The sequence below is a fragment of the Dryobates pubescens genome, chromosome 2 (genome assembly GCF_014839835.1).
Source record: "Dryobates pubescens isolate bDryPub1 chromosome 2, bDryPub1.pri, whole genome shotgun sequence".
Lineage (NCBI taxonomy): Eukaryota > Metazoa > Chordata > Aves > Piciformes > Picidae > Dryobates > Dryobates pubescens.
In genome coordinates this window covers 45,705,486-45,733,342 of record NC_071613.1, presented here as the reverse complement: position 1 = coordinate 45,733,342, position 27,857 = coordinate 45,705,486, and the positions used below count along the sequence as shown (strand labels likewise).

The following is a 27,857-nucleotide window of genomic DNA, read 5'->3' as shown; positions in this document are numbered from 1 at the left end:
CCCCTTGTTCTGGTGCTGGTTGCCTGGGAAAAGAGACCAAGCCCTTCCTGGCTACAACCACCTTTCAGGTAGTTGTAGAGGGCAATGAGGTCACCCCTGAGCTTCCTCTTCTCCAGGCTAAACAATCCCAGCTCCCTCAGCCTCATGCTGTAGTGTAAGAGGCAAGGGCATTGAGATGGCATTTCTAGCGTTATGGGAAGGTACAGTATAAAGTAGGTTTTTAAACTGTGTGGTTTTAAGATGATTAGTTCACAGCTATAATACCTATAAGTCTTATTTGGGAAAATTGATCTTCAGAAGTAGTCATGTATTTTACCTGTAGTGATTTTAAGCCTCTGTTCTGAATGCCCATGATGAGTTGTCATTTTTGGTGGATGATGCAAGTTCAGGCTTTGAAAGAGAAATGACCTGATTTTCCTGCCAGGCCAGAGAAGATGATATTTTGGTTCTTGTTGTACACTTCAGAATATCTTGACGTGACCTGCACCCACATGTTGTGCTCTGTAGAACATCTTTTTAAGAGCATGACTGTTGGTGTGGTTGAGAAGAGTTCTGGGCATTAAGGATAGATAAAACCAGACTGGTGTAGGAGCACCTAGGGACTGGTTTTGGTCAGCGATCATGATCAAGATTCTGTTAATAATAAACTAGTGGAAATTAATTATCTGAGAGTCCAAAAAATACAAAGCTTGCTTGAAAGAGGGAGCAGAAAACCAAAGAAGTATAGCTACTAAATCTTTAATTGTTTGAATCTAATACACATGTGTTCAGAAGTGGCTGCTGAATAAAACTTGGTGAAACTAATTATGCCTTGACACTACTTTGAGTTGAGTAAGTCTGGTTAAACTGTCTTACAAAATTATTAGAGAAACAAGGCTGAAAAATCTGTTAAGTGTTGGTAGCTTCCCTAAAATGGTGCTGACAACATACAATGATGGTCAAAAGCTGGGAAAGTGTGAAATTTGTTTGGTGTTGTCTGATTGCTTTTCTCTCTCTCTCTCTTTTAAATAGTGATCACATGGAAAATATTTCTGGCTACCTAATGAAATATACCAATCTTGTCACTGGCTGGCAATATAGGTAAGTCTTATGGTGCTTTTTAGCAATATTGGTCTTTGCAGCATCTCACTCAACATTTCAGATTTATTTTTTTAAAAAATAATAATACTTAGATTTCCCTTTTTTAATGTTAGGCAAACTTTATGAAGGAATCTTCATAGAATCATAGAATCAGGCAGGGTTGGAAAGGACCACAAGGATCATCTAGTTCCAATCCCCCTGCCATGGGCAGGGACACCCCACACTAGATCAGCCTGGCCAGGGCCTCATCCAGCCTGGGCTTAAACACCTCCAGGGATGGGGCCTCAACCACCTCCCTGGACAACCCATTCCAGGGCTTCACCACTCTCATGGTGAAGAACTTCCTCCTCACCTCCAGCCTGAATCTCCCCACCTCCAGCCTCATTCCATTGCCCCTAGTCCTATCACTACCTGATATCCTGAGAAGTCCCTCCCCAGCCTTCTTGTAGGCCCCCTTCAGATACTGGAAGGCCACAATTAGGTCACCTCTGAGCCTTCTCTTCTCCAGACTGAACAGCCCCAACTCCTTCAGTCTGTCCTCATAGGAGAGGTGCTCCAGCCCTCTGATCATCCTCATGGCCCTTCTCAGGACACACTCCAGCATGTCCATATCCCTCTTGTAATAGGGGCTCCAGAACTGGGGGCAGTACTCCAGGTGGGATCTCAGCAGAGCTGAGCAGAGGGGGAGAATCCCCTCCCTTACCCTGCTGGCCACACTTCTCTTGCTGCAGCCCAGGATCTGGTTGGCTTTCCGGGCTGCAAGTGCACAGTGAGAGCTCCTGTTGAGCTTCTCCTCCACCAGCACCCCCAAGTCTCTCTCCTCAGGGCTGCTTCCCAGCCACTCACTGCCCAGCCTGGATTTGTGCCTGGGATTGCCTTGACCCAGATATAGGACCCCGCACTTGGTCTTGTTGAACCTCATGAGGTTGGCTTGTGCCCGCCTCTCCAGCCTGTCAAGGTCCCTCTGGATGGCATCCCTTCCCTCCAGCGTGTCTGCTGCACCACACAGCTTGGTGTCATCAGCAAACTTGCTGAAGGTGCTCTCAATGCCACTGTCCATGCCACTGACAAAGATGTTGAACAAGACTGGTCGCAGGACTGACCCCTGAGGGACTCTGCTTGTCACTGGCCTCCACTGGGACATGGACCCATTGACAGCCACTCTTTGGGTGCGGCCATCAAGCCAGTTCTTCATCCATCTAGTGGTCCACCCATCAAACCCATGTTTCACCATCTTATGCTTTACATTATGCTAATGATGAACAATATTTGTATTAACATGAATAATATTTATATTAAGACACAAATAAGAAAAGGATAGGAAGTAAGAAGCAGTTAACTCATTTGGTGGCTTATAGCTGTGCTTGTATATGTAAAAAGCAGATACAACATCAATATTTTTCTCCCTTTCCATTAAAAATACTGCCTTTGGGTTTTTTTTATGCTGAGTTTTTAGCCTTCACTGGAGGTGTTTAGGAGGAGACTTGATGGGGTGCTTGGTGCCATGGTTTAGTTGATTAGATGGAGTTAGATGATGGGTTGGACACAATGATCTCGAAGGTCCCTTCCAACCTGGTCCATTCCATTCCATTCCATTCCATTCCATTCCATTCCATTCCATTCCATTCCATTCCATTCTTTTAATGCCAAAATCATGCCACAACTTTTAAGAACAAATTAAGACTTCTTTACTGAAAATTCAAACTCAAGCTTTTAGTTCTCCAGGATTGTCTCTCTCCCCTGGAATGATTCACTTTTGTTTGACAGGTGAAACTCTCTGGTTGGACTTCTTGGTTGATGCTGTTTCCAGAGCAGCACAGTGCAACCAAATTCATATTGAAGAGACAACTGCTTAGCATACCACAGCGGCCAAATTCTTGTGCGGCTACTGGCATGCAGTGGCTTGTCTCAATACACTTATTGTTAAACTCAGTAGAATAGTTGAAGCATGATGTCCACTTCATTTTATGTAAATTGGATGTTGCTTCAGATTCACAGTTTTGTATCTCAACTGTTGTATATGTGGGGCTTAATTTATGTAGATTAAGCCTTAGAGATTATTTGGATTCCCAGTGTCTTGCAATAGCACTCTTCTGTGGGCATGCTATTCTGTTGTGCAATCTGTGGTATCTGAGAAAAATTAAGCACTTAAATTTTGTGCAGTCTTCTTAGGGATGTAACTCACATATTTGGGCTTGTACTGGCCCATCTGTGCCAAGTTGTAACAAACATCTTGACTTACGGTACCACTGCCCACTCGCCATAGCAACAAAAAACCCCTAAAATCAAAACAACCCCAAAACCCTCCAGATAAACAAAAGAAAATTCCCCCTCTCCCCCCAAATAAAAAAGAAAGGAAAAGCGTGAGCTGGTTTTATTTACTGTATTTGTTTTGTTATCATTGCAGATTTTTTGTTTTAAACAATGATGCTGGCCTGCTGGAGTACTTTGTGAATGAGCAATCTAGACATCTAAAGCCCAGGGGCACCCTGCAGCTTGCTGGAGCTGTGATTTCACCCAGTGATGAAGACTCTCATACCTTTACAGTCAATGGTGCCAGCGGGGAGCAGTATAAACTGAGAGGTAGGACCTGTATTCTTGGGCAGGGGATTCTTCCACTAGAGGACACTCCTGGCTCTCACCTGTGGCTGCTCCGCAGGGCTTGGCTGCGCGGCCAAAGCGAGAGAGCTTGTTCGGCAGGCTGCTGCAATGAGAATTGTACGTGACTCGTTCACCCCACTCTTCAGTTGTGGGTAGTTCCATACTCTTTGGATTTGATGCCTTTCAGAAGACTATGGATTTCAGATGTGTAGAATGGGTTTTAATCTTTATGAATAGTGTCTTTAAACGGTACTAAATCAGTTTTTAAAATCATTGTAGGTAACATGGTGCTTGTAGAGAATTGCATTGTTCCTAATGTTCAGTGTGTTAGCCTTTTTGTGGTGCTTATAGAAGCCATTCTCTGATTTTGTAGGCTATGGAATTCTGAGCTGATATCTTCAAGTGTTTCTTTCTTTGAAGACTTGCTGTTGTTCTCCAATTCAGAGTACCTTACACTTACTCCAGGAGAATGTGACACATTTTTAGATTAAAATATGTGAGGGGAGCTCTTGTTAGCTGATGTGATTTTTTGTGTTGCAAAACAGAAAAGGAAACCAAAAGGGGAAAGAAAAAGTGCATGTCATTTATGATGAATTCAATGTCACAATGAATTAAAGTTAATCCCTGCTTAAAAAGTTTTAGATTTAAGAAAATATAATAAATTGCTTTCTGCTGTTGAAGTACTGTGACTGTTTTAAAGATCTAAGCAGTCTTTTGTTGCCCACACTTTGAAATGTTTTCACTTACATAATACTTTTGGTTTGCTTTTATTAGCTACTGATGCTAAAGAACGACAACACTGGGTTAGCAGGCTACAGATATGCACACAGCATCACACGGAAGCCATTGGAAAGGTACTGTATGGCTGGTGTTTTCATGGGCAAAAGTGATTTAGGCTGGTGGAAGAGGTGGTTGCAAATACAGCTGTCCTGCTGTCTTAAGACAAATACTACAAAGGGGGGTGTGATTCAGCTTGAAACTTAAGTCAGGAAATATTTTTCTGATTAGTAGCTGACTTGTCATAGAAATATGCTTCAAGAATGAAACAAAGTGAAGTCCATTTGCCCAGATTGGGTTTGCCTTTTTTGTTTTTTTTTTTCAGTGGATAAGGAAGTAAATCTTTAGTGTTACTGAAGCTCTCTCTCTCTTTCACTTTTCCTCGCTCTCTCTCTCTTTCACTTTTCCTCGCTCTCTCTCTCTTTCACTTTTCCTCGCTCTCTCTCTCTTTCACTTTTCCTCGCTCTCTCTCTCTTTCACTTTTCCTCGCTCTCTCTCTCTTTCGCTTTTCCTCGCTCTCTCTCTCGTTCGCTTTTCCTCGCTCTCTCTCTCGTTCGCTTTTCCTCGCTCTCTCTCTCGTTCGCTTTTCCTCTCTCTCTCTCTCGTTCGCTTTTCCTCTCTCTCTCTCTCGTTCGCTTTTCCTCTCTCTCTCTCTCGTTCGCTTTTCCTCTCTCTCTCTCTCGTTCGCTTTTCCTCTCTCTCTCTCTCGTTCGCTTTTCCTCTCTCTCTCTCTCGTTCGCTTTTCCTCTCTCTCTCTCGTTCGCTTTTCCTCTCTCTCTCTCTCGTTCGCTTTTCCTCTCTCTCTCTCTCGTTCGCTTTTCCTCTCTCTCTCTCTCGTTCGCTTTTCCTCTCTCTCTCTCTCGTTCGCTTTTCCTCTCTCTCTCTCTCTCGTTCGCTTTTCCCCGCTCTCTCTCTCGTTCGCTTTTCCCCGCTCTCTCTCTCGTTCGCTTTTCCCCGCTCTCTCTCTCGTTCGCTTTTCCCCGCTCTCTCTCTCGTTCGCTTTTCCCCGCTCTCTCTCTCGTTCGCTTTTCCCCGCTCTCTCTCTCGTTCGCTTTTCCCCGCTCTCTCTCTCGTTCGCTTTTCCCCGCTCTCTCTCTCGTTCGCTTTTCCCCGCTCTCTCTCTCGTTCGCTTTTCCCCGCTCTCTCTCTCGTTCGCTTTTCCCCGCTCTCTCTCTCGTTCGCTTTTCCCCGCTCTCTCTCTCGTTCGCTTTTCCCCGCTCTCTCTCTCGTTCGCTTTTCCCCGCTCTCTCTCTCGTTCGCTTTTCCCCGCTCTCTCTCTCGTTCGCTTTTCCCCGCTCTCTCTCTCGTTCGCTTTTCCCCGCTCTCTCTCTCGTTCGCTTTTCCCCGCTCTCTCTCTCGTTCGCTTTTCCCCGCTCTCTCTCTCGTTCGCTTTTCCCCGCTCTCTCTCTCGTTCGCTTTTCCCCGCTCTCTCGTTCGCTTTTCCCCGCTCTCTCGTTCGCTTTTCCCCGCTCTCTCTCTCGTTCGCTTTTCCCCGCTCTCTCTCTCGTTCGCTTTTCCCCTCTCTCTCTCTCGTTCGCTTTTCCCCTCTCTCTCTCTCGTTCGCTTTTCCCCTCTCTCTCTCTCGTTCGCTTTTCCTCTCTCTCTCTCTCGTTCGCTTTTCCTCTCTCTCTCTCTCGTTCGCTTTTCCTCTCTCTCTCTCTCGTTCGCTTTTCCTCTCTCTCTCTCTCGTTCGCTTTTCCTCTCTCTCTCTCTCTCGTTCGCTTTTCCTCTCTCTCTCTCTCGTTCGCTTTTCCTCTCTCTCTCTCGTTCGCTTTTCCTCTCTCTCTCTCGTTCGCTTTTCCTCTCTCTCTCTCTCGTTCGCTTTTCCTCTCTCTCTCTCTCGTTCGCTTTTCCTCTCTCTCTCTCTCGTTCGCTTTTCCTCTCTCTCTCTCTCGTTCGCTTTTCCTCTCTCTCTCTCTCGTTCGCTTTTCCTCTCTCTCTCGTTCGCTTTTCCTCTCTCTCTCTCTCTTTCGCTTTTCCTCTCTCTCTCTCTCTTTCGCTTTTCCTCTCTCTCTCTCTCTTTCGCTTTTCCTCTCTCTCTCTCTCTTTCACTTTTCCTCTCTCTCTCTCTCTTTCACTTTTCCTCTTTCACAAAAACCCATGTTTGAGAAACAAATCTTCAACACTGTATCTGAGGGTTGTTGCTTCTTCTGCTAACTATGTTTGCTAGCCCTGTGCTGTCTGTGAACATGGTGTGTTTTATAGAACATCCTGATTACCCCAAAACCTATTCTGATACTTGAATAAACTCTTACTTTGAAGGTAAAATCAACATCTTGTAGCTGACTTGTTGTAAGACAAAGCTCTAAGCATCCTCTTAAATATGTGTTCTGTCCTTGCTGGATCTGTTAGGAGTAATTTCTAGTGCTGTTGCAGATCAAGGGCTAATTTTCAAGTCAGAGAAGTCATACATATTGATCAATCTCATTTCACAGATTGTTCATAATTAAGCTATAAAACAGGGCAACCGTGTTAGCAAATAGTGCAAAATATTTATGTAGCAGTTGCTACTAGTACATTATTAGGTCTTTGTCATCTGTCCTTGCTCAGTACAAAGTGAAGACTTAAACTGTTCTGCTGTATCTTTCAAATATTTGCTGGTTATTAGGAAATGATTATAAATGTTTCTCAATATGCTTATCTATTCACTAGAACAACCCTCCTCTGAAATCTCGCAGCTTCTCTCTTGCATCCCAAGGAAGTGCCAACTCTCCTGGTGTGCAAAGAAGACCCAGTCAGAATGCAGTTTCTTTTTTCAACGTTGGGCATCACAGGTTGCCAACTGGAAAAAGAGTACCTATTATGCAACCAGATCATCTTGTAGATGTTAGAGAGGTTTGTATGCCTTAAATTATCTTTAAATCTTTCTGCAGAGCTGTGATATTATTTATAGGACTGTGGAGGAACCTGCTATTCTTAGTTGGCTATGTTGTCAGTAGTGTGTCCTGAACTGCTGTTGCTTATCTGTATGAGGATAAGTAACTTACCTTGCCTGACTGTATCTTGTGTATATTCTATGACTTTTGTGCTCTGCAATAATATCCTGATGCTCAGGATTGAACTTTCTCATCCTTGCAAGTCCTAGTGCTATGTGTGGCAATGGACTATCCTTAGGGAGTTATAACAATCCCATACTATCATACTGTTATATCATGCATTGCTTTCTTCCCATGTCAAACAGTAGAAGAATTGTCAAAGCTGTATTTGTGTCTCCTAAGGAGAAAATGATCATGATTGATGTTTAAGAATACTGATACCACTAGCTGTTGCACTACTTCATGTGGACAAATTGCCTAGGGATGGATGTGTCTGAAAAGAGAGCAAAACAAAAAGAGCAATTCAGATTTTTTTTTTCTCCCCTCTTTTTTCTATGCACTCAGGTGTAGTGCATTTTGGGAAAAAAAAACAAACCACAAATAATTGCCTTTCCATCTTGACTGACAGGATTGTTTGACTACTAGTTGATTTAACTGGTGAATAGGAAGAAGTTGTTCACCATGAGGGCGGGGAGACACTGGAACAGGTTGCCCAGGGAGGTGGTAGAAGCCCCATCCCTGGAGGTTTTTAAGGTCAGGCTGGATGTGGCTCTGAGCAACCTGATCTAGTGTGAGGAGTTCCTGCCCATGGCAGGGGGGTTGGAACTAAATGATCCCTGAGCTCCCTTCCAACCCTAACAATTCTATGATTCTGATATTTACAGGGTAGATATTGCAAATCTAAAGATAATACTTAAAATTTGGTGTATTGCAAATCTATGTTACTTAGTAGTAGTATTGACATTGAGTATTTTAATGTTAGTATAATTAATGCAGGGTGGTACATTTATTGACAAAAATGAGTTTCTAGTGCAGGGCTTTTAAATTTAGCAAATAAGGATCAAGGAATATGAATAGTTAAACTGAACTTAGACAAACTGGGACAGGAGAGCACTCTGTTCTGTGGGCATCATTAAGCTTAAAATATATGGCTGAGCATTTTGGTGAGCTCATCAGTGGGAAGCTGGGTATTAAAAGTACTTTCCCCGTTTTTGTATGCTGCCATCATCATTGTTCCTTGATGTGCTGTGGTGTAATTTTCGGTAGGTTAGACAAGGTGACAGCCTCTTTAGACTTTAGAATCTGTCAATCTCTGTCCACAGCAGACTGTTCTTGCAGATGCCTTGCAAAAGGGTAACTGCTGCCATCCTGCTTACATTTTGTAATAGCAGTAAAGTCTCCTATAGTACCAATACAAAGATGTGAAGTCCTGTCAGGCACCCAGGAAAATAAGCTGGCATTCCTGTGGCTTCTGGGGTTTTTTTTAATGAGCTGGTTCATCTGCTTTATCTTCTGAAAGAGAGGTTTGTCTTCCAAATAAACTTTTAACACTGATGCTTTATAGGCAGTTCCTTTTCTGTTTGGTTCATCAAGTTACCTCTCCTTTGTGATAAACTTCCTACTAATGTGGTACAACAGTTGCAACATATGGTGAACTTAGATACTATTGGCACTTTCCTATGTATTACATGAGAACAGCAACAATATAGAATATGGTATTAATATCTAAAGAATTTGTGCTAATAGCTCTTCTGGCAGTCTTTCTATAAAATCTATTGTATTTTGATGTCTGAGAAGCTACCTTTGAAGTGAGGCATTCTTTCAGAAATGCCTTTTTGACTTTTCAAATGGCAATATGGCATTCAGAATTTGAGGGAGGAAAGAGGAGACTGTGAGCTGGAGCACTGAAGCAGTGGCTTGCATCCTTTAATTGGGATTCTCACTGGGTGGGTAGTAAGGTGGAATGATTTTTCTTAGCATTGCAAAGAGCACAGAAAACTATTCATGTTCTGTCATGACTGTTACCAGGTTTAGTGATGCAGCATGATTATTACCAGCTCAAATTTCTGTCCTGTACAGATGAATAACCCTCCGTAATGGTAACTTTTCTGAATGGCAAAGTTAGTTTGCCTTTTTGAAGACAAAATGCTTCTGAATTTTTGAGTTGTGGTTTTTTTTTTTTCAGATATTGTTAAAATACTTAATGAGCAGGTGCATGCCTGTTGCATTTGAGCACGATAGAGTTTCAGTAGTTAAAAATTCAATTTGAGAAGCTGTGGGAAGAACAGATAACCCTCTAAAGGATCTGCTGCACAGTTACCATTTTTGGTTTTTCCTGTGAACTGTACTATAGCTGAGTCTTCTGTCAGACCCTTTGCCTTCTACTTCCTCTTGTTTCTGGCTGATCACATGTGATACTGCTGACTTGAATACCTTGCAGAGCAGAAGATCTTTATGCTTACTTGCACTGAGTGCAAGCGCATGGGTTTGCAAATTGAGAGCTGCAGCCTGTGTACTTCTGATAGATTTTTTTGAGCTTGTAGTGCTTTTTCCTCCCCAGGCCCTATTTGTTTTCTTGTTTATTTTTTTTTTTCTTTTACAAAGCTGAATATATAAGCAGGAAAAACTAAGGACTGTTCAGAGTGTGTTCTTTGGAAGGGAACATTGGCCTGTTTGAACTTCAGTGCTGAGTAGAGCATGGCTTGTCCTGCTGTTTGGCCTGATCCTGCACTCAGGTGCTTGGGTGCTATCACATAATAAATTATTAAGAATAAAGATCACTAGAAGGATTGTGGTGGTTTGTCCACTAATTTTCTGTGTCTGCTTTGGTTGGTTGAGGTTTTGGAGGGTGTTTTTTGGTGTATGCTTTCTTTTAATTCAGAATTTTGCAGAGTTATTAGGACAAAAAAACCTTACACCCAAAGATTTTTTTCTAGTCCTAAACATGGTAAGTATGACATGTGTTCTGCTAGTGGATGGTGTGTTTGCATAGGCAAGGCTTCATGACTTAAGTATTTTGCCAGCTTTCTGCCCTGTTGCCCATGGGACATGTGAAGGCTTCGCTTCCGAAGAGCCACTGCTCTGTTAATTCACGCCATGGCATGCTATGTAGCCAAGCCCTAAAGTGTTCTCAATACCACATGCCATGCACTTGGATGAATACATATTGCTTAAGTATTTATTGCACAAAACTTTAAAAGTAGTTCCTGGAAGAGATTTCTGGCAAAGGTACTGAAAACAACCCCAATAAATCAGTAAGATATTGCTAGAATTGGTGAATGAAGAAGCTAAAGCAAGTGACATAAAGCAATTTAGTTAAACATGTGCTTAAGTGCGTTGCTGGGCTAAAGACTTTATTTAATGCAACTCAAAATCAGACACTCTTTTGTTTCTGTGAGTGCAAAGAGGAAAGTCTGTAGCTTTTTGGAAGACCTTAGTGTGCTGCTGAATGGCTGGTGTGCTTTGCTGCTATACCTCTTGCAGGCAAATCCACTGTTGCAGGTTCTGTGATGTAGGGGTGCACAGCTCTATGTGAAGGAGGAAAGGAGCTTAGGGGAGAGCAAAGGCACAGTGACAGTGGGAGAGTTGTAATTTGAACACATAATGAAGGTGAAAATCTTGGGTTTTTTTCATCCCTCTCTGCAAAGTAAGCAGTGAGAATTGTGATCCTAAGAATGATGGCAGTACAAGACGAGAATCCTGTATGGTTTCAGCCCAACTGAGTGATATACAGGCTTTTCCCCCTTAAAGTGCTGGATCTCTTCTTGGGGGGAGTGAAAATATCTTCATGCCCATGGACAGTACCCCATAGAACCTATTCTAAGCTGTGCAAACCCCAGGGCTTTAATTACTCCTCACACAGCGTATGTGTGTGTGGTTTCCCACCCCCTATTCCTGTCAGTCAGGCAGGAAAGTATTTGATATTTACTGTACCAAGTATCATGTTCAAATTCCTCTCTTTTGGTTGTTGTTTTTTTTTAATTTCTTCTGCTTGTTAATAAGTCTGCCATGGGAATTTCATCATGCATTTAATGACTCTTTACTAGCTGCATCAAGGAAAAAAAGTAGTTAACTTTACGTTCATCTATTACCTTGTAGTTTTATTGTTGTTAAAGAACCATTTGAGTTCCTCTGTGTACACAGTTCAACATGTATCACACAACATGCTTCCATCACCTGATAAATGACTGTTCTGTGTGACAGATGATGTCTCAGGCTGAGGGCCAGCAGAGAGACTTGATCAGGAGCATAGAATGCCTGCCTGTCTCCGGTCACCTTACATCCTTGGATCAAGACCTATTAATGCTCAAAGCAACTTCCATGGCAACGATGAACTGCTTAAATGACTGTTTCCACATTCTCCAGTTACAACATGCTTCTCAACAAAAGGGATCCTTACCAGCAGGTGGGTATAGACACTCACAAAGAGCAGAACTCTACAACAATCCTTTTCGAGTTGCAAAAACACTTGTTCCACTAAATTCAGTTTCACGTGGGCAGGTAAAACTGCCAGGGGCCTAGTTCTTGTGAGGTTTTCCAGAGTCCAGCTTGGTGGTGTCAGCTAGAACTCCATGTATATTGTATTTTTAATCTTTTTTTTTTTTTTTTTAAGTAATTTATTCTGTCAATAAGCAGCTGCATAAATGGAACATCTAATTGTTGTAAAGAATCTCACCACAGAATGAAGTACATAAGGCACCACAAGAAGTAGTCTGCCTTTGGGATGTAACTGGCTGCTCAGGAGCAGTAACAGTAGAAGGGAAATTTTACATGATTGTAGGTTTTAGTATATGTGGTGTCCAGTACAACTCTGTCAAATGTCATGCTTTTCTGACTGTTTTGCACACTAAATACCTATTAAAAGCATTTATGTGTGTATAACTTTCATTTCTAGTGAAGCATTAAAAGGAGGGAGCTGGGGTTGCTTAGTCTGGAGAAGAGGAGACTCAGGGGGGACCTTATTGCTCTCTACAACTACCTGAAGGGAGGTTGTAGACAGGCAGATGTTGGTCTCTTCTCCCAGGCAGCCAGCACCAGAACAAGAGGACACAGTCTCAGGCTGCACCAGGGGAGGTTTAGGCTGGATGTTAGGAAGAAGTTCTATACAGAGAGAGTGATTGGCCATTGGAATGGGCTGCCTGGGGAGGTGGTGGAGTCACCATCATTGGAGGTATTCAGGAGGAGACTTGATGGGGTGCTTGGTGCCATGGTTTTGTTGTTTAGGTGGGTTGGATTGGTTGATGGGTTGGACACGATGATCTTGAGGGTCTCTTCCAACCTGGTCTGGTCTATTCTATTCTATTCTAGGATTATTTTTAATGGTGTTTGTATCTTAGTATTCTTATTTTGAGTTAACATCCTCATCTCAAATATGAATGAAAATGAGTGTTGCATTCTGTTCTGAGGTCAGACCAGACTTGTAGATCAGTTACAGATTCAAAAAAAGGAGGAAAAAAAACCAAACCTCTTTTCATAAACACCCCTTGTTGTTTAGGTGGTGTTGGATTGGTTGATGGGTTGGAGGCGATGATCTTGAAGGTCTCTTACAACCTGGTTTATTCTATGTATTCTTTTGCCCCACAACTTCCTCCTGAAACAAAACCAAACCAACAAAGAAACAAAAAATACCCCACCCACCCACCCACCCCACCCTGCCAGTAAAACAAATAAACAAACAAACCCAAAAAACCAACAAGAAACTCCAAACCCTACTTGTGATGGGTGGGGAATAACATGCATTCACAGACAGCAGAAAAATATGTTGCTGTGTCTGTGCAATGGATCACTTCTATGCAAGCAGGTGTTTACCAGAATTGTTCCACCTAGTTGATGTGCAGTGCGTGGAACTGAACGTGGTGTTTCCTGTTTGTAAATTCTTTTGCATCTTACTGTGATTTTCCCCTCCCCCCCCCCCCGCCCCATGTGTTTACTTTGTGGGTTTTTGTGAGCAAAAAAGCTTTTGAGGATTCTCAGATGCTTCTCTTGCACAACAGATATGATAAGTATGTAACAAAGTACACTCCTTAGTTGTCTCTTACCTTATCTTTTTCCCGTGTTCCTGTCATATTTTTGGTACTTGCTTTGCCAGTGCATATTATTTCAGAGCCATAATTAGTTTAGCTTCTAAGATGGAAAAAAAAAAAAGTGTTGTATAGAAGTGTTAAAACTCTATAAAAATACTTTGTGATTCTTAAATCACAGGCTTTAAAAGAGAATATGTGAAAAGGATGAATTTACTTTCTGTTCAAAGTTTCCTTTTAAAAGCTAAAAACTGCATGACACCTCTCCAAATCCTGGTCTGAACTTTGAAGCTAAGCCCAATGAAAGAACTCTTCTATTCCCTGTGAATATTTTTAAACTATTGATGCATAACTGTGGAATGTGCACAGTGGAAGTCTTTTTGTTTTGGCTTTTTTTTGTGTGTGTGTACTAAGGTGTTTGTCTTGGCTCATTATTGTATCTGGGGAAGCAAGAAGGGTCCACTGAGCATCACTGTAATCACTTCAGATGATGATAGGGGTTTTGATTTTTCTTTTTTTTTATTGTTTTGTTGTTTAATTTTTTTATTGTTTTGGTTTTTTATTGTTTTTGTTGTTTAATTTTTTAAGCTGTGCAAGGAAATGCTCAATTCATCTGACTGCTGTTCAGTTGGTATATGACTGTTAATGACCAAGTCTAAAAACATAGCATGGAGATGTCCAAATCTGGAGAAGAGGAGGCTCAGGGGAGACCTTGGTGAGGGGTTTGGAACACAAGCCCTATGAGGAGAGACTGAGGGAGCTGGGGTTGCTTAGCCTGGAGAAGAGGAGGCTCAGGGGTGACCTTATTGCTCTCTACAACTACCTGAAGGGAGGTTGTCGACAGGTGGGGGCTGGTCTCTTCTCCCAGGCAACCAGCACCAGAACAAGAGGACACAGTCTCAAGCTGTGCCAGATAAGGTTTAGACTGGATGTTAGGAAGAAATTCTTCATAGAGAGAGTGATTGCCCATTGGAATGGGCTGCCCAGGGAGGTAGTGGAGTTGCCATCACTGGAGGTGTTTAGGAGGGTACTTGATGGGCTGCTTGGTTGCATGGTTTAGTTGATTAGATGGTGTTGGATGATGGGTTGGACGTGATGATCTCAAAGGTCTCTTCCAACCTGGTTTATTCTATTCAGGGCAGGTCTGAATGTGATGTTCCAGTGAAAGAGAAGTGTTAAGGTGTTATCCTGTCCACTCAAAGATTAAAACACAACTGGCAGCATCAAATTGCTTAAAACCTCTTGGAATTTTAACAGTGAAAATTTCAGAAGATGCATTACATAAATTTATTTTAGAACTAGCTGATAGGGAGTATAAAAGGGAAGCTGCTTGTTAAATTCAAGCTAATAGGCAGTGAGTGTGGATTAAATGCAGCCTAGAATATGCATTTAGCAATGATTGTGTTGAAAATTACAGCTCAGAAAGCAGGTATCCTGAAGAGGTTTTAAAGATGAGTAAAACTTCTTCCAGAAGGTCAGTGTGACTGTGACATTCTGAGCACCTCATTTTTTATGTCTTTGAAACTGCTGTTTAAATAGCTTAAATTGCTGGGGGACTCTTGTGTCTTACTGTGGAATGGATTCATGGGTAATGGGTTTGATGAGCTGCCTCGTTGCAGAATATGTTGTCTTGTCCATTTAGTAAACCTGGGTTTTTCCCCTGCCCCAGTACTGTGGCTGGTGAAGGTGCAGCTGTTTATCTGAATTAAGCTTACTCTGCTTGTTCTGGTTGACGATGTGACCTAGTTCCAGGTAACAGGGGTCTGAAAATGAAGGATTATGTATTCTATAGGAAGAGACAACAGACACCCTCGGTGTGGATTCCTAAGCACAGGAAACTGCTGTGCAGTGGTAGAAATTGAAGTTTTCTAATAATCTCTGTGTTTGCAACCCAGCCAAGATGGATTGTCAGTTTGTGTATTCTTCAGTAAAAAACTGATTGGAGTCGCCTGTACCTTTTATTAGCCTTTGAAAAAGAGTGGAACATTTGTGTTATTAATGAGGAACCTGATCAGTTCTGATAAATTAGCTGGGAGTAACTAGAGACACTGGAATCATCAAGTGGGTAATAGCTTTCCAAGCCCTGCAGGTTTTGTGTCTGGTGGTGGGGTGTTTTGTTTGTTTGTTTTTGGTTTTTTAGCAACTGTTATTTATTCAGCAGGGTGTGCTTGCCTTGTTTGCAGCTGAAGAAAAAACAAATATCCTCTCCAGAGGAAATACTAGCAACAAAACTTTCTGCCTTAGCTCTTTTCAGTCTGGAACTGAGCTGGGTTTGAGAAGCTGATAAGTGTTGGGTGGTTTGGTTGGTTTTTTTTTTTTATTTTTCTTTTTTTATAGTGGTTAAAGAAAATAGTAAGGGTTGCTTAACATTCCTGTGACACTGAGTTCTTCCTGTAGTGTCTGATTACACCTTTCCTGACACCAACTAGTTTCTCCAGTCCAAGTTGCATGTATTACAGCTCGCCAATCGCAGTGTTTGAGCTAATGATCACTGAAGGTGGTGTCTCATTGCACCACCTTTGTTTAGTGGCTGCTGAAGGGATTGGCTGCAGGAGGAATTGGCTGCTTTCAGCTTATTCCTAAAAATAAATAGCTCCTTTGTGAAAACTGCTATTTAGTGACCTTCCAGAGGATGAGCAAGTTTCAGCGCAAACTTTCTATTGCTTCAGGAACGACGATCAATTGGTTGGAACCGAAGATATCTCTGGCAAACCACTTCAAAAATGGAGCAGCTCAGAATTTCCCAGCAGAGATAAACAAGCCAGCATCTGTCAGAGAAGAGCAGTCCATTGCAGAGCCCTGCCAGCTAACAAGGGTAAGGTAATGTGAACATCCTGTTTCTGTGGGGAATTATTTTGAGGAATATCTGTAAATATTCCAATCATGGTATGTGAAAATGATTTAATGAGCTCTTCTCATGCTTTTTGATTAGCTGTGTTGGAGGAGTGAATACAACTGCAGTATATCAAACTTTCTACCTTGCTTTTTCAGTAAATGTTTGCTGCTTTCTGTAACTAGCTGCCAAATGGAGGGAGCCAATTGGGATGGTAATGCAAGGTGCTGAAATAGGCAGTATTCCCTTGCATTTTGATCTAAACTAAGTGGATATTAAAGTGAAAAAACCCCTAAATGGAATTCACAGCACTCTCAAAATAGGCCCAAGAAGAACTGCCTAAGCAGAGGAAAGACAAAATTGCCGGTCTCCAGCTATTAAATCCCCCTGCCTTTTCTTTTCTAGCTCTTGCTGCATCTGTTTTCTTTAATCTGAGCAGCACTCATCACTTACCTTCAGGATGGCTTAATGTATTTGAAATACAGCCACAGCCTGTATCATTATAACTGTCAAAATTGGTTTGAAATGCAAAATACTAAAGTGAAAAACCAGCAGGGATTATGATAAAGCTAAGCTAGAAAATCATAATTACATTCTTTTATACTAGTTGGTTTCACACAGTCGTTTCGGTGAGACTGTATCACTGTGAAAAGATAATTTGCTGTTGTATGTCTCTGCACCAGCACTGTGCTGTCTTTTAGCAAAATTGAAACAAAAGATTTTTTTTCAGCTGCTATAGTTCACAAGTTTTTTAAAATGGATTAAAGTACTTGCTACTAAGTTTTTAAGGAAGAAACAAACTGGGAGCTTTCAAATCACTTAATTCCTTCCTTCTAACAATTGAGTTAGTGCTTAATGTACCTGGGATATGACTGGTCTTATCACTCCTTTAGGTATTTTCAGCTCCCCTATTTGTGATAACAGAGCAGCCTAGCATCCTTGGAAGAGGATGTGATGCAGCAATTTTTACTGGGGTTTGAGCTCTGTGGCAGGGCTTGTCCCCCTGGTTTTGGTGGTCAGGTGTTCATACATTTGCCTTGAGCTAGGGCAGCTGCTCCAGGACAAAGGGCTTTGCTTCAGCAGACATACACTGCTGTCCTCCTGTGGCATTCAGTGCCTCTTCTCTCTGCTTCTGCTTCCCTCCAGCTGTTTGCCCCAGGAGGATGCTGCTCAGAACCCTAGGAATACCATTTTCCATTTCACCTTGGGTGTTCCAACTTTCCATGTGCCTGGTGATGGTTGTTGAAATGGTGCTAATGGAATTTCTGCTGGTCTGTCTGGATGCTTTATAGTTACACCAATGGACAACCAGTGTGTGTGGTGGTTTTACTGCTGTTTTCATAGAACTACTCCAAGTTACTTTCCCTTTTTCCTTTATGTGTTGGCACTAGCAGCAACATTGATACTGCTTGAGAAGCCTAGCCTGTAGATGTTAATTGCTTGTCATTGGGCATGACAGTAAACGAGTATCTAGGAACTACCATTTGCTACAGCATTTGGAGTAATGATGTCAACACTGGAAAACCTGAAGTACCTTGGAGGTGGAGTGGTGTCACTGAGGTGAATGGAATGTGTGCTAGCTTTTGCTTTGCAGTTTTTGTGTATGTGTCAGATGTTTGCTTTACTCTTTGCTCAGAAAACAGGTCGTATTTGCTGTTAAGGCACTGGGTTGTTTTTCCCCCTTAACCTGTGAGAGATGGTGAGAAATCTTAGCCTGAATCTCCTAGATGAAATCTACACTGAATTATCTTAATGTCCCTTCAAATTCTTTAACTGTTCTATATCTTAAGGTAGATTCTATTGTGTAGTTCTCTGCAGGGTTTTATTTACTTTTTGTATTTTTCATACGTGGCCAGTTAAATGCAACAGAAAGTTCCTGCAATATGAATATCTCTTTGGATATTGTCTGGCCAGTCACGTCTTTGAGCTGATGTTTATGGCTCTTACCCCAGGAACCTGAAGAAATAAATTCAGATGAGGAGCTGGAGGATATCTGCGATGATAAAGAAGATGATCTGGGAGCGGTGGAAGAACAGCGCAGTGTTATCTTGCATCTCTTGTCTCAGCTGAAACTTGGCATGGACTTAACAAGAGTAAGTAACTGAAGCGTGAAGACTGGCTGCAGTGCAAGTGAAGTGCCATTGTAAACTCAACTCCTGTAATGAACAACACTGAGTTTAATATGAAATTGTGGCAGCTTCAGGGCCCAGGATATGATGCCCTGGTTTAAAGCAGGTTTTAGGTGAAACATGCTGAGGGAGTAGACTTTCTTTAATGGAACTGACCATATATTTTTTATTACATTAGCTTTGTGACGAGGTTTTTTGTGTTTGTTTGGGTTTTTTTTTCCCCCATTGTTTGTTGAATTTCCTTATAATGGATTCTTTATTTTTTTTCCCTGGTATAAAAGTAAGGTGTTTGCACCTTGCTTTTTATATGCTGTTTTCACAGTTTTCTCATTTTTGTCTTTCTGCTTTTCTTCCATGATCTTTTTATTCACTTAATAATGCTTTTACATGCTGCTTGCATAATCCTACACCTCTATTCATGGTGCTTTTGAAAAGTTTTCATCTGGTCCTCCATTATCTATCCTCAGACATCTGTTTATACCTCTCTGTCCTATTGTCATTTCTGTGTTTGCTCACATCTGTGGAGAGAATTGCCTTTGACTTTACAGTGCATAGGGGTTTGGAGCACAAGCCCTATGAGGAGAGGCTGAGGGAGCTGGGGTTGCTTAGCCTGGAGAAGAGGAGGCTCAGGGGAGACCTTATTGCTCTCTACAACTACCTGAAGGGAGGTCATAGCCAGGTGGGGTTGGTCTCTTCTCCCAGGCAACCAGCACCAGAACAAGAGGACACAGTCTCAAGCTGCGCCAGGGGAGGTTTAGGCTGGATGTTAGGAAGAAGTTCATCATAGAGTGATTGCCTATTGGAATGGGCTGCCCAGGGAGGTGGTGGAGTCACCATCACTGGAGGTGTTTAAGAGGAGACTGGATGGGGTGCTTGGTGCCATGGTTTAGTTGATTAGATAGAGTTAGATGATAGGTTGGACTCAATGATCTCAAAAGTCTTTTCCAACCTGGTTAATTCTAAAAGCAAGCAGCTTTGAGAAATTAACACTCAGCAACTGGGCATCTCGGACAGCAAATCTGGGAAAATGAGGCTGCTACCACCTTATGTTCAGTTCACTCCTGTAAAGAATTCTTTCTGTAGGCACTAGATACTTCAAAGAAAAATTGGATTTCCCAGAGGCATGGAATGAGAAAAGCTCTCTTTTTGTTGGAATTGGCGATTATTGTCCGATTTTTTTGCAAGCTGTGTTTTTTGATCAATAGCTGCTTTTGGCCTCTAGAAACTCTTGTATTGTGGAGTTCACATTTCACAGTTTGGAAAAAAACAAACAACAAAACCCCCAAAAAACCCAAGTAGTATGAACAGTCTCTGCTGCCTGTGGGCCAAACTTAAATCCCTGCTGCTTAATCAGGAATTCATTAAGTTGCTATTTCACTTCTACACCAAATCAAATCTTCAATGTCCTTTCCTTTTGGCTGGAACAAAGTGTTGAGTCTCTCCTAATTGTCACTTTCAGCTGAATGTGTAGATTTGTCTTTAGTTCATAGCACACAAAGCATTGAAATGCAGCAAGATTGGCTTCAAAACAGGTAATCAAGTTAGAATCGCACTTAACTTTAAATATCAGGGTACTGATGTGAAAAGCAACTTTAATATTCCAGGTTGGTGTTGCAACAACATGTCAAGTGCATTCAGCTTACCTTGTGTATCTACTATCTCTGTGCTCTGCTTCTTTGAATGCAGCTGATTTAAATGGACTGCCTTGATCTCATGATTGAGACACTCAGTGTTGCTCTTTACAACAGCTGGTTATGTGAGATTAGTTACCACTACAGGGAAGGGGAAAAAATATATGCATATAATTTCTCATGCTCTACAACATTGCTCTTGGCCTAGGAAAGGACAGGAGTGCTGGTTTTGTAGTGGCAAACATAACTGGGAAAGCATAAGGTCCTCTGCTCAGAGGGTTGGTCTCTTCTCCCAGGCAATCAACAGCAGAAAAAGAGGACACAGTCTCAAGCTGCACCAGGGGAAGATTAGGCTCAAGGTGAGGAGAAACTTCTTCACTGAGAGAGTCATTAGCCATTGGAATGGGCTGCTCAGGGAGGTGGTGGAGTCACCATCCCTGGAGGTGTTCAAGAGGGGACTGGACATGGCATTTGGTGCCATGGTTTAGTCATGAGGTCTGTGGTGACAGGTTGGACTCGATGATCTTTGAGGTCTCTTCCAACCTTGGTGATTCTGTGATTCTGTACAGGATCAACCTATACTGTGTTTATTTTCCTCTGGGTACTTGTCCTAGTTGCTGTGGTGAGAGACATTCAGCAGGCTCTCAAAAGCACAGGCAGAGCTTTCCTTCTTTTTTTCTTCATTGGACAAAAGCTTTCCTAAGCTCTGCTCTGAACCTTCATTGCTACAGCTCGAGCTCCTTCCTCCTGTTTTTTTCCACAGACCTGGGGGACACATTCTCTCTTGGCAGCTCTTGCTTTTTTTCTTTCTTTCTTTTTTATTTTTATGGTTTGAGGGACACCTCTTTTGCCCTGATAGTACTTACTGGGCTTTTTCCCCCCCACTATAAATTACTTTTTGGGGACCTCTGCTCACTGTACTTTGCTTACCAGAATCATAGAATCGATAAGGTTGAAAAAGACCTCAAAGGTCATCAAGTCCAACCTGTCACCCAACAGCTCATGACTACTAAACCATGGCACCAAGTGCCACGTCCAATCCCCTCTTGAACACCTCCAGAGACGGTGACTCCACCACCTCTCTGGGGAGCCCATTCCAATGGCTAACAACTCTCTTTGTGAAGAACTTTCTCCTCAGTGGCAAGAAAGTTCATTCTGAAAGTGTGATTTCTAAACCAGGACAGAATCCTATACCTGAGTGCTCCCCTTCTGAAAATGCCCGTCTCTGTTTTGCTTACTAGAGCTTTCTGGCTTTCCTTTTATTTCAGGTGGTTCTTCCCACTTTCATTCTGGAGAAGCGCTCGTTGTTGGAGATGTATGCAGACTTCATGTCCCATCCAGATCTCTTCATTGCCATCACAAACGGCAGTACCCCCGAGGAGAGGATGATTCGCTTCGTGGAGTATTATCTCACTTCGTTTCACGAAGGCCGCAAAGGAGCCATCGCGAAGAAACCCTACAACCCAATCATCGGGGAGACCTTCCACTGCTCCTGGAGGATGCCAAAGAGCCACGTAGCCACGGATGTTGGCAGTAACTTACCTGCTCACTCCACCTCAGAACAAGTAACTCTGTCTAAAGATCCAGAAGGCCAAAAAGAGCTGGACTACTATACAGTAAAATTTGTAGCCGAGCAAGTGTCCCACCATCCTCCTGTCTCAGGGTTTTATGCTGAATGTGTAGAGAGAAAGATGTGTGTCAATGCCCATGTCTGGACAAAAAGTAAATTCTTGGGAATGTCAATAGGAGTGACAATGGTTGGTGAAGGTAAGTGCAACTTCTGTCTTTTGTTTGTTTTAGAAGGTTGTTAAAATAATGCCAGTGTGATGGGAAATCTGATGTTCCGTTCCTCTGGCAGAAATACAGATGAATAGTGCTCAGTGGTTCTGTTTCAAAGACTTCATGGAATGGCTTAGCTTGGCAGGGACCTCAAAGATCACGCAGTCCAACCTCCTCACCATGGGCAGGTATACCTCTCAACTAGATTTGGCTGCCCATCCAACCTGGCCTTGAACACCCTCAGGGAGGAGGAATCCACAGCCTCCCTGGGCAACCTACTTCAGAGTCCCACCATCCTCATATGAAGAGCTTCTCCCTAGGATCCAGTCTAAACCTACTCTCCCTCAGCTTCAAACCATTCCCCCTTTGTCCTATTGCTAGACACCCTTATGAAAAGACTTAAAAAAGACCAAAAAAGTGCTTGCAAATGTCAGTGGGATTTCAGATCTTTTTTAAATTACTTTTTCATGGACTTCTGTTTTTTCTCTGATCTCTGTGATCTGCAAGCCTTGGTGTACAATCATTCAATGATTTCTTTATTTTTACTGCTTACAAAGTGCACGGGATGCTACAAGCCTTCCATTATAAAGAGCAAGTCTTCATATATAGGGCAGGGGGGAAACTAGATAGGTTTATGCTTTGCCAAAAATCAGGTCTGTATGTGGAAACAAAATGTTGAGTTTTAAACCAAAGGGCAGTAACTGTGATGTAAACTGGTACCTGTGGATGTTTTCAAAGCACTGGACAAATTAATTTGCCTCAGACATTTATTAAATAGAAGTGTTGGTGCATTTGCATGTACTGTACCTAATGTGCCTTACTATGCAGGTTTTAGTTTGCTTTAACTAGAGAAATTGGATCCTTCAGGAACAAAGAAGGGTAACTGCCCTTAGATGGTAATGTCCCTTTAGTACTGCTCCTTACTGCAAGAGATGAGACAGCATCTCTCATCTGTGCCCTCTTGCCTGTGAACTGTGTACTGGACAAGTGAATGAGCATGCCAGGGAATGTGGAAGGCACATCTCAGTGCTTTGGGTGGTACCAGGTAATTTCTGAAGTTAGTATCTTCTCTAGGGCATTCCTGAAATCATGTCATAACTTTGTAGAATTTCTTGGTTTTCATACGTGAGGCAGGCACACAGTGGTAAATATGCTACAGAGACACGGGTTGATGCAGGCTGCACTCAGTTGTCACAGTATGCTCTTCTAACACAAGAGGCAAATGTCGTGGTGGGGCTTTTTGTTTGTTTTGTTTGTTTTTAAAATGGGAATCAAACCAACCCACCTGAGCAGGGAGGTCATTCTCCCCCTGTACGCTGCACTGGTTAGGCAACACCTTGAGTACTGTGTCCAGTTCTGGGCCCCTCAGTTTAGGAAGGATGTTGACTTGCTGGAAGATGTCCAGAGAAGGGCAACAAAGTTGGTGAGGGGTTTGGAACACAAGCCCTATGAGGAGAGGCTGAGGGAGCTGGGGTTGCTTAGCCTGGAAAAGAGGAGGCTCAGGGGTGACCTTATTGCTCTCTACAACTACCTGAAGGGAGGTTGTAGACAGGCGGAGGTTGGTCTCTTCTCCCAGGCAGCCAGCACCAGAACAAGAGGACAGACTCTCAGGCTGTGCCAGGGGAGGTTTAGGCTGGATGTTAGGAAGAAGTTCTATACAGAGAGAGTGATTGCCCATTGGAGTGGGCTGCCCTGGGGAGGTGGTGGAGTCACCATCACTGGAGGTGTTCAGGAGGAGACTTGATGGGTTGCTTGGTGCCATGGGTTAGTTGATTAGGTGGGTTGGATTGGTTGACAGGTTGGACGCAATGATCTTGAAGGTCTCTTCCAACCTGGTCTGGTCTATTCTATTCTATTCTATTCTATTCTATTCTAATCTTAAAATCCAAAGAAGAAAATTTTTATGAGATTGTTGACATTTATCTTGGCAGAGATATGGTAAGGACAATGGTCTCAGCCACCTGCCTTCAGATAGGGTAGGATGTATTACACGGAGGGAAGACAGAACAAGAGTATTAGCCTTCCCTAAGAGTTGTAGCTCAGGGTATTCATTCATTATTTCTTTTTGTCAGTCTGTCTTGTGTTGCCATTCTCCAGAACCAGCAATAAAAGAGTGCCCAGCCCTCTTACATACTATGAAAAGTATGTCGTACAATACAACCTTGTGCTTTGTGGAGCAGTATTGTTAGAATAAATGTCTTTTCCCAAAAGAAACAGAAATGCAGGCTATTCAGGTTAGTACTTTCAGGAAAATGTTTGTATCTGAAGTCTGTAATAAAGGTCACTTTTGTGTTGTTCTTTTATTCTTTCCTTCTTTTTTTTGATGTGGGCACTGCAAGGAAAAGTAGTTGGATGTAGTATTTGCCGTCTGTTTCAGTAACCCATTTGGCCTTTTCTAACATGGTGCTGATTTAAAGATTCTTGTGTTTCATCACCCAGGTCTCTTAAGTCTCTTGGAACATGGGGAAGAATACACCTTCTCTCTGCCCTGTGCATATGCTCGGTCCATTTTGACTGTTCCCTGGGTGGAGCTAGGAGGAAAAGTCAACATCAACTGCGTGAAGACCGGGTATTCTGCGAGCATTAACTTCCACACCAAGCCCTTCTACGGTGGCAAGCTGCATCGGTGAGAGTGTGGTTGTGTTGGTTTGGTTTTTTTCTTTCCTGGTTTTCCATGTAGTCTGTGCTCCAGAGCTGCAGTATCTGCCTCTATTCATTTCATAGTCTGAGAAAACATAGTTTTTCCTCTTTTTAAACACTTGAGGTATTACTGTGCTCTTAATATCGTAGCTAACCTACTGCATCTCATGTAATCCTCAAGGAAAAAACAGGTTACATTTAAAGACAGTAAGGAAATCCCATGTTTGTCTGACTGTGTTCACATCACTGGGAGAACAGAGCCCCTGGCCTTTATTTCTGACTGTCACAGATTCTCTCAGTTCTGTTACAAGTTGGTTAGTGGGTTTTGTTTTTTGATTTGCCCTGTTTGAAATGAGGCTGATCTCACAGTCTTAAAGGGTCATGTGTTGTTTCCATTGTAGTTGCACTTCAGGGATCATTAGTAAACAGTCTTTTGTTACTTCATGGTCTTAGGATTTGTGTATAAGAAATGTAAGACTGTCAAGTTTAAGCAACATACAGAAGATCTCTAGGTAGAAATACCTTCTTTTTGAAGACAAAAATGGTAATTCATATAGTGGTAGTTCTTCATGTATATGCAAGTGTAAAAACTGTCAGGTAAAGGAAAGAAGATCCAGGGAAGGTTTGCTTGGGGTTAGCTCTAGCAGATTCTAGGAAGTATCTGCACACTTGGTGCAAAAGCTTTTGAAACTCTTTAACATAGATGCTTTTAGTCATCTTATAAAAAGACTGCTGCAGATTAATCTTGTGCTAATATAGAGGCAATTAAGTGAGAAAAAAGGAAAATTAAGTAGTAGTCACACAAAAATCTGATTCCAGAGCATTTTGTGCTCAGCCATTTACTGGGCAGTGCTTGTTTCAACCTTTCTGAAATGTGTTAGAATAATGAAATGTGTAACAGCCTGGAACATCAGCACTTGTTAAACATGGGTTGCTCTCACAGGGTGCCAAAAATTGGCAGTCTCCTCTAGGCTGCTGAATCAGTTAGGGTAAAGCTGTATGTAGTGCTTAAAGGAAAACAAAAGGAACCCCACCAAAACTCCCATCTTCAAGTGCTTTGCCCCCTAAGTTCTCATGTGTGCTTTGAATTTGTGGTGAATTTAACTTGCAAGCATTGCTCCCCTGCCCCAGTGGCATCTGGTGAAGTGCAGCGGACGTGTAGCTGTGTTAAACTTGTGACAAATGTGAAGTGATGCATCAGTTGAGGTTTTTCTTTTCCCCCAGCTGCTTACAATCTTTCCTCCACCTTGCAGTAGCTCCTGTTGTGCCATAAAAAAAATAATAATAAAGAGCATTAGGATGCAATTTCACTTCAGGGAGTTAATTTTGGAAAGTGTTTTATTTGTCTCTCTGAAATTAGACACAGGTGTAGAGGCTTTTTTAAAGGCAGATACATTCAAGGTGCTGTAACTGGTGAAAATTTGACATGGTGCTGATTGAACATTGCCAAAGGAATCTCTGATGGGGAAGCAGCAGTGTTGTCATGGTTACACAGAGCGCAAGGGAGTTGCTATGGCAATGCTATAGATTTTTAGGGGTTTTTTTTGAGTGACCCTTGTTAGACCTCAGCTGGATATTGTCTCTTTGGTTCTCTGCCTCTTTAGCTTGATGAAATAGGGGATGATGATAACAAATAGCTAGGCGTGTGTCAATCATGGCAAGCTTACAACTAAGTGCTAGCAGGCTTTCATCAGTAACGTTAGTTCAGGCAGGCATGATCTGCAGTGCTGTGAATGGTTGTGTGTCACACAACAATGCAACTTGAAGAAATACAGGTTGCAGTGAGAGCTTAATGTAGCAGCTCAATACTGCACCTTAGTAGTGAGTGTTATAACTTCACTTTAAGCTCAACAGAGGCAGTAAAATTGTGATTAATACTGAAGTACTGCATGTCACTGTTGTTGTAAGCACAGTGCTTAATACAAATAAGCTCTTAGAGTTGTGAAAATTTACCTGCAAAGTCCAAATGGGCTGGTCTCTCCTGTGGGCTCAATACATTTAGAGGTTTTTCTGGAGTAGGACAAGGACTCCATCACATGTAAAAGCTTTGGTGAGGCATGGAAGTCACCATATGGAAAAGCAGCACTGAATGAAGGCTATATCATTTTTTGGCTGCTTTTACAGTTGTTTACAGAAACTGTAAGTGCTTGTTGACTTCCACTGAACACCCAAACTTAGTAGTTTAATGTTAACATCCTTTTATTGCTCATGTTGCTCCAACTCGGGCCTGTATTCTTGAATGAACTTTGATTTTATTTATGTATGTATGTATTTACTTACTTCAACAGAAAAATCTGCATGAGCAGCACATACTTACTAGTTTGTTTTTCAGATGATTTTTCTAATGAGATTAAATTAGATTTGAGCTACTGGACCATGATGTGTTTCCAGTTGCCTCCCGCATGTGCAAGATGTATCAGAAGCCCTGGCTGCTGCCTCCTGCTCTGAGCCAACTGTGAGCTTTCCCCACAGTCCTGATTTGACTGGTGTCCATTATCTCTGTACAGGAAGGTCTGGCCTGTGATACTTGTTTTGTTGCCAGAAGAATGAATTTCCCTGTTTGGATGCCAGGCTCAGAGGAACAGGCATAGCTGGAAGTGACTGGTGTATGCAGAAGAAAGGAAGTGGCACCTCCGTGTCCTGTGCTCCCTTCTTCCTCTCATTGTGGCAGCACACAGTGTGGGCAAGGTGGGAGCACAGAGGTGCTGCTTTCTGCTCTTATGTATGCAGTTATTCAAAGGAAGTAAGAGCTAACAAGTGGTGTACAACCTAGCTATTACCAGCTGCACTTAAGTGTGAAAGGGGACGTAGCTGTACTGCATGTGCTGAAGAGTGATGTGCTGTAGAGAGCTTGTGTACAGCTAATTACAGTTTAGTTTGAGCTGCAGATACTGCCCTTTGTGAATCCTGCAGTGCCTTACCACCAAGAATGTGCAGACTCTTGGCTCATCTTTCTAGAAGAACATTTCTGTCCATAGGTGGTAAATTGCTTGCCTAACAATGCTCAGTAAGCTTCTACCCCTTGATTCAGAATGAAGTGAATGTCAGGAGATCTTTGGATGGGTCTTGATGTTGAGAAGAAAAACATGCATCAGTGTGTGTAATTATGGTGATAACTGATCATCTGTGCAACACTTTGAAATATGGCATATTAGACAGGTATTGTTAATACCCTGTTATTGGCTGAAGTTTCTGTGGAAGAAATGGGAAAGAAAAGCAATTCTTCTGATTCTGAGTTTCTTCCCTCACTTGCTGCTTTGTGTGTCTACTTCTTATGTGAGAGGCACTTAATGAGGCTGCCTACATACAGAGAAGGTTGAGCTGTAAAGATTTGACATAAAATGCCAGCAGGTAGTGAGATGCAGTCTTCCTAGAAAGCTTAATGTTTATTTAAGTCTGAATTATGTATCTGATGTGATGTTTCAAGTGGAAGCCATAACTGCCTGCTACATGTGAACCAGCCTGTGTTAGGTTCTTTTGCATTTTCAATTCTGTTAAAAGGTTTGAAAGAAATTTTAAGCTGAAGCCAAACCCAGTGTTTCAAGGGAAAC

General features: G+C 42.3%; 1 protein-coding gene across 1 annotated transcript in view; it reads left to right on the top strand.

Moving 5' to 3' along the window:
- OSBPL11 (oxysterol binding protein like 11) overlaps positions 1-27,857 on the top strand; it is a 52,642-nt gene that overhangs the window by 22,112 nt on the left and 2,673 nt on the right. Inside the window, exons 2-10 of the mRNA XM_054176701.1 lie at positions 1,012-1,080; positions 3,488-3,663; positions 4,456-4,535; positions 7,111-7,293; positions 11,478-11,679; positions 15,964-16,109; positions 18,080-18,220; positions 21,156-21,654; positions 24,106-24,292. Coding sequence (XP_054032676.1) covers positions 1,012-1,080; positions 3,488-3,663; positions 4,456-4,535; positions 7,111-7,293; positions 11,478-11,679; positions 15,964-16,109; positions 18,080-18,220; positions 21,156-21,654; positions 24,106-24,292 — 1,683 coding nt within the window. The remainder of the gene's footprint in view (positions 1-1,011; positions 1,081-3,487; positions 3,664-4,455; positions 4,536-7,110; positions 7,294-11,477; positions 11,680-15,963; positions 16,110-18,079; positions 18,221-21,155; positions 21,655-24,105; positions 24,293-27,857) is intronic.